The 6,838-nt window shown below is 35.6% G+C and overlaps 1 protein-coding gene across 1 annotated transcript in view; it reads right to left on the bottom strand.

Annotated features, from left to right (window-relative positions):
• Positions 1-969: 969 nt before the first annotated feature.
• The window catches only part of LOC106867942 (60S ribosomal protein L32), a 9,330-nt gene continuing 3,461 nt past the window's right edge, over positions 970-6,838 (bottom strand). Inside the window, exons 2-4 of the mRNA XM_014913011.2 lie at positions 4,021-4,124; positions 3,782-3,934; positions 970-1,165 (exon numbers count right to left, since the gene is read on the bottom strand). Of these exons, the coding sequence (XP_014768497.1) occupies positions 1,007-1,165; positions 3,782-3,934; positions 4,021-4,110 (402 nt within the window). The 5' untranslated portion in view covers positions 4,111-4,124 and the 3' untranslated portion in view covers positions 970-1,006. The remainder of the gene's footprint in view (positions 1,166-3,781; positions 3,935-4,020; positions 4,125-6,838) is intronic.

Below are 6,838 nucleotides of genomic sequence, written 5' to 3'. Positions count from 1 at the left end.
AATTGAAACACATAAGGGGTGTATTTTGGTTTAGAAATTTGGTAACGAAAGGGTTAATGTGATGATACAGCATGACTGCACTCTAATGACAGACAAGTAAATGTGTATAAATATATATATACACACACACACACATTTACAGTAGTGGCTAAAATTAGAGAAGGGGAAAAAAAAAAATTTTTTTTTTAAAACCCTTTTGAATGGGATTTTTACTGCATACACTTTAAAATATACTCTTATTTGTTTCAGTCATTTGACTGTGACCATGCTGGACCACCGCCTCTAGTCAGGCAAATCGACCCCAGGACTTATTCTTTGTAATCTATTTTTAATGACTTCAACACATCTCCACCCAATTTCTCACATAATCTTATTCTATTCCCCCCCCCCCACAAAATCATGACATTTGCAGGTTGGTGATATCCTCAATTAATTTTCAATGGGAGTACGGTTAGGGCTCTGAGCTGGCCAACACACCAGTATTTTTAGTTTCAAACATGTACCTAACTATTCTAGCAGTGACATGGCACATTATCCTGCATAAAAACTGGCTGACCACAACTGCAGAATGCTGCTTGTGTATATGGTTACATTCACATTACCATGGATTTATATCAAAGGCCCAATATCTGCTGCAGAAATCACTCCGCATCTCCAAATATTTAGTGAGCTATCTTTCACCTAAGTCTCGCGTACTATTGCCAGAGCCAACCGAACTAAACTTGCTTTCGTCAGTGCAGAACACATGACCAGTTGTTGCCTGCTCAAAGCATGTGCTCATTGCTAAAGACTAACCCTCCATACTGACAAGAGGTAAAACAAGCAAACAATAAAACACATTCTGTAATCACAACTTGGCTCTTGCAACAGTAACAAAAGGATCTGTAGCAAGAAACAATTTCTAGTTACCTGACACTGCTTTCAGAGACAAAACACAAATACTAAAACCATCAAAGACAAACAACAAAATAAGGCTTAAAGAATATTTATTTTTGGCCTGAAATATTTATTCATCCTCTTGGGAGCGAAGACGACCATGTGGATTTGTTACTTTTATGTTCAACTGCAATGCACGATCAACTATATCTTTCCTTTTCTTGCTGGAGACACCATGAGCAATTTCAGCTGCATATATTCGATTTTGCATCATCAATATTTCCAATTCCTTTTCAATAGAAGAGAAAAAGAAATGAAAAACTGAAAAAAAAATATTTCTAAATTACAATTCGTACTTAATGTAAAACTCTAACACAGTTCCTAACAGTAACTAAATGAGTGTCTAATGTCAAAAACCACTTATCTTTCAGAAACTAGACAGATAACCAATTTGCACAGGCAAATGCAAAGGAGATGTCCAAAAGAACTGATTTTATAAATTTATTTTACAGGCTTACACCTTTATCGTCTTCAAATTATTCTCCAGTTGATGCAATGCTGGAACTCTTGCAAAGTGATGCCTTTTAACACACCTGTTGATTTTTTTCTTCACCTCTTCCACATCTGCTAATTCTGTAGCACCAGCTATTGTCATCAGTGATGACCATCGAAAAAAAGTCCAGATCAACTTCTAACTATTCTCTCAGCCCACGACAAGCATTCAGCCATGACTGCTTTTCATGTTATATGAGCAAGTGAAGCACAAATTTTGTCAGCAGGAGCACCAAGACACACCAATCATTATCAACAAGCTCACCAGTACTGCTGAAAATGTACTCTGCCCTTACAGCCAAACATGGCTTCATCTACAGTGAAACTTTCCCCAGGTAGATACAGTTTTATAACCATTAAGAAATAAACCAATTACAGGACATTAGCAGAATCAAATGTAAACACATATTTTCAAATATCTCATCTTCAACACTATACTTGAGACATTTGGATCACCATGCCTTCAGGACTCCAGTCGATCCACAGTTGAGGAAACTGTTTAACACCAAACATAACATTGATTGAGAAAAACACTCATTTCTGCAGTATAAGTTGTCTGCTGTAGTGGATCGTTTCTTCCACAAATAGAAACCATGTTGCGCATATTTGCTTGTTTCCTCCGTAACATAAAAAACAAACTTTCCAAATGGTTGAGCACCAGGCAGTAAATTGTGTTGTGGACACTTTGCTGTGAAATCGTAATAGTGATTGGTGTTGTAACCTTTGACCATGTTTATGATATCATTTTCATCACTTCTGTTCTCAAAATATTCCTCATCTGAAGACAAAATACGTTTTCATTTATATTTTCTATATCGTCAAGAATAATACTTTCAAAGTTGGAATCACTACTTGCTGACACCATTCCGTTAAAAACTAAGATACAGATTTCTCTTCAAATGTTAAAAAAAAACCATGCGATCTAAACAATTTCACAGTATACTTGAATAAAAGTGGGAAAGGCTTCATCTCGTATTATCTCAAAGCTACAAGAATTCAATATTAGATTTATGTTTTAGCGATTCCGTCGAGCAGCTGGATACAGCCGGATTTGGTTGGTTTAAACAAATAAAGGGGAATTTTGACTGGTTTAAACACTAGAGGGTTTATGAAATTTTCAACACAAATCTCACTAGTACATCCGTGAAAATGGAACATTTCACTATGTAAACCATTGTTCTCCTTAGATAATTGTAGAAAGATATTAGATTTAGCCTCAGTCTTTCCAAGGAAACAAAATCGTTAAATTACCTCCTTATACCCTTTCCTTTGGAGTGATTACCAGAAATGAATTATGCAACACATAAATGGAAATGGGAAAAAAACAAAAAAGAAAAACGAAGGATATAGTGATTCTTCTTGCAGATACACATGTGAATGCAGTCAGTTCCTCAAATGAAACGTGCATTACTTTTCTTCAGATTTGCTTCACTTTCTTGGAGGGCTAGATACAAAGAAATGCCATAAACACTTCGGAAAAATGATAGGTTTGAAAAAGAATTGCGTATTTCATGCATGTCACCCAGCTTCAAATTAGCTGAGCTTACAACTGTACTTGTGTTCTCTTTGCAGCAAAGCAGGAAGTGGCCACACTCAATATGTAAGTGATGCAGTGAGATCACTGACAGGCTAACGGAAAATACCAAAGTTAGCTGTAGCAAACAAGAACAAAAATCCTTTCAAGTGCTTGGGCAAGTTCCTAAAAATAGTTGAAAGCTTCCATTATCTAGGGACACAACAACATAATAAATTGGAGATCCACAATAGTATTTTCAGGGCACCTGGAAAGACTTTTGCTATAGATTCCGCTCCATTGTACGCTAGTGTAAAAAGCAACAGAACAAATGAGAAGGGGGAAAGAAAAACAAAAAGTTTAACATGCAGTGGATAGGGAAAAAGACTGAATTGACATGGAAATATGACACACATGGAGTACAACATGCTTCAGAAGCAGAAACAATTTGTGGGGAAGAATACCAAGGTAGACATAGAGAGAGCTTAATTCAAATGCTTGGAAGGATTTCTACAAGTCATTGACAGTTACAAGAAGCAGTGGAGGCGAATATTTCAAAATCTAGAAACCAGAGTAATAGCTGAGTAGAGAAAAGTTCAAAGAGCTTTTATTTCTGCTGACAACGAAGGGCAGATTGTATAATACATGTGCATTGCATCTGGTGGATGCAGTTCAGTACGCACAAAAAAACTTATGAAAATTTGGGCATAAAAGATATGAAATGTAATGTGCAAGAGAAGCTGAATTCCAGAAAGAGGTTGATGTAGAAAAATTAGAAAATAAATAAAATAAAAAGGGTTTGAAAATTTTACAACAGCAAATAAAGATCAAGATACTTACTCGAACATTGTGAACTAAAAACTTTCTAAATCCATCAGGTAGCATATGTTTGGTTTTTTTATTTGAACCATAACCAATATTTGGCATCAAGTATTGACCTTTAAACCGCCGTCGTACTCGATTATCAATTCCCTTAGGTTTACGCCAGTTTGACTAAAATGTTAAATGAAAGACATGTTTTACATAAAAGTTTTTACAGGCACACAAAAAAATCCAACAAAAAACACCATAAAACAAACCTTCAGTTTTTTATACCTATCAGACTGATGTCTGATAAACTTTTTGGTACGTTTCTTGATAATAGTTGGCTTATGGAGTGGGCGCACCATTTTTGTTCAATAAACTAAAGGAGAGAGAGAGAGAGAGAGAAAAGAAAAATTTGAATAGATTACAATAAAGGTAGAGGAAAGAAAGACACACTAAGAATGAAATATAATAAATAAGGTAAAATACATTTAGCATTCTAGCACACTGCCACAAATTCTCTCTTGATATGGTATTTGACAAGACAAGTGCCTGATTGTTTCAGCTCCATACCCCAATACTTGAATAATCTGGAAATTTTGCTTTCATTTTTCAAATATTACCAGTTTGTAATATATACATATGTAGTTGTCCAAGTGATCACCCCAGCAATAAACCAAGCAGGAACCTAACCAATGTGCTGAAATAGCAGTGTAAACATCACCAATAAATTGTTACCTTGTTTCAGTGAATGAATGCCATTTATTTCATAATACATACTAAAGCAAGCAATTTCATGCAAGGTCGACAGACAGATAAAATGTAAACTTATCCAATCAACTCATTAGTATATTGTCTGCACAGGACTTACATTTTCACAGACTGGAAACAAAGAACAATGCTGTGTAACAATGACACACATTGCAACTTTTATGTGATACCAAGACAAGGAAATACCAACGTACAAACAAAAGCTTTCTTCAGCACCTGCCTACCATATCCACTCACAAGCCTTTGATTGGCTCAGTGTTAGTGTAAAATTATAAATTTTTTTAAATATCAGTGTGAGGCTGCGTAAAAGTGAGAGAGAGAGAGAGAGAGAGAGCATACAAATGGATCTGGGAAATTCTTTTCAAGTTGGCGTTCCGACTGTGTATGTGTGTCTGCATAAGTGCTACAACTTTGTTCCTGCTAGTAACTATTCTTTCTCTTGGTTTATTTTTTTAATGTTTGTTGGCGATTTTATGATCAGATTCAAAGATACGTTTTTATTAATTTTTTTCTTTTCGCTTATATTATGTTTTGAAATGTATTATATAAATGCAGGCCCATAATTCAATTCTTGTTAGGTATGAATCAGGAAGCCCTTAGATGCAGAGACGTTTGGAACTTAAAATCTTTCATTTTATTTTCGTTTTGTACACAGACTCACAAGCACACACACACCAATTCTTCCGATTCACGCCAACTTCAATAGAGGTACTATTCAAGAACGACTATCTAGTGCGAATGTGCAAAACATGAGGTTTTTTTTTAAAAAACAAAGTAAATGAATTTTCTTTTTTAAATCTTACTCTTAATACATCGTTATAGGTTCTTCCAGAGTTTATTTTGGTGTCACACTAATTACACACGTGTTCGAATTCGATTACAGGATTTTATCCTTCTAACGTATTTATGGTCCCATAATGCAGCCCTTCATACATCATCTGAGATGACTGGTCTCTCAAAATCTACTGTTGTTCAATGGTACCAGTACATTACAAGCAATTATCTCCTGCATAACCCCTACCAAATTGGTGGACTTGGGAACATCGTTGAAATAGATGAATCTATGATGTGCAAGCGTAAATACAACAGAGGTAGAATGTCACAGGAGAGGTGGGTTTTTTGGAGGATGGGATAGAGAGGATAAAAAAAGGATTTCTAGTCTTTGTACCTGACCGTTCTTTGGAAACTCTTCTACCCCTTATCAAGAAATTTATCAAACCAGGTACTACTGTGTATTCTGATTGTTGGAGTGCCTATAATGGGATTACTGAAATAGATGTGACCCCCAAATATACCAATTTCAAGGTGAACCATTCTGAAAATTTTGTTGATCCGACAACAGGTGTTCATACCAATTCGGTTGAGTGTTATTGGAAGAACGCAAAACGATTTAAGACTATGATGGGGGTACACACGGACATGGTCGAATCGCATCTCGACGAATTTCTTTGGAGAGAACAGTATGGTAAAACGGGAAATGAATGTTTTGAAAACTTTCTGAAGCACCTTTCAGAATGGTTCACATTCACGTGGAATTTCGGTAGCGTTCTTGAAAGTTGAATTTTCCACTAATCTTCGCTGTCGAGTTACCAAAAAGAGGTAGTGTGTTATTTTTATTTAATTTGATTTGTTGTTTAAATAATTTTTTTAAAAGTATTAAGAAAAAAAAAATTTATTTACTTTGTGCTTTTGTGTTATTTACAAAAATAACGTATTATTGTTATTTTCATAAAAAAACCTATTTGTTACTTTGCATAAAAAAGATATTTACTTTGTTTTGTTAAAGAAAAAACCCATTTTATTTCATTATATTCAGCCTCTAGATACATGCGTTCTGCGCATGCGCGCATCTACTAATTTGGGTACGAGCACACACGCACTAGGTAGTCGTAGGATCGACTACTCACGACTAGCTAGCGCGGATGCGCACTAGGACCGTTCTTGAATAGTACCAGAAAAACCCGCACATGTTTTGCGCGAGACGCGCACTCACGCTATGTAGTCGTAGGATCGACTAGTCAGGACTCACTAGCGCGCACCGGGACCACACTTCTTGAATAGTACCGGCTTTTTTTCTTCCAGTTTAAAATGAGATATTGCTGGCATAATTTCGTTATATCTATATTCCACAACACATAAAAACAGAACAGGCACAAACAACCCATTAACTTTCTTCACCTATTTCAGCAACTATCACGGAAATACCTGAAGTCAAATGTTTTTGATAAAAAAAAAAACCGTCATAACTTCCGGTAAAATGTGTAAGTTAAGGTCAATATAAAGATCCGCACAGGGGAACAAAAAACAAAGATTAACTAGCCT

Source organism: Octopus bimaculoides, chromosome 15 (assembly GCF_001194135.2).
Source record: "Octopus bimaculoides isolate UCB-OBI-ISO-001 chromosome 15, ASM119413v2, whole genome shotgun sequence".
NCBI lineage: Eukaryota > Metazoa > Mollusca > Cephalopoda > Octopoda > Octopodidae > Octopus > Octopus bimaculoides.
This window is presented reverse-complemented; position numbering and strand designations above follow the sequence as displayed.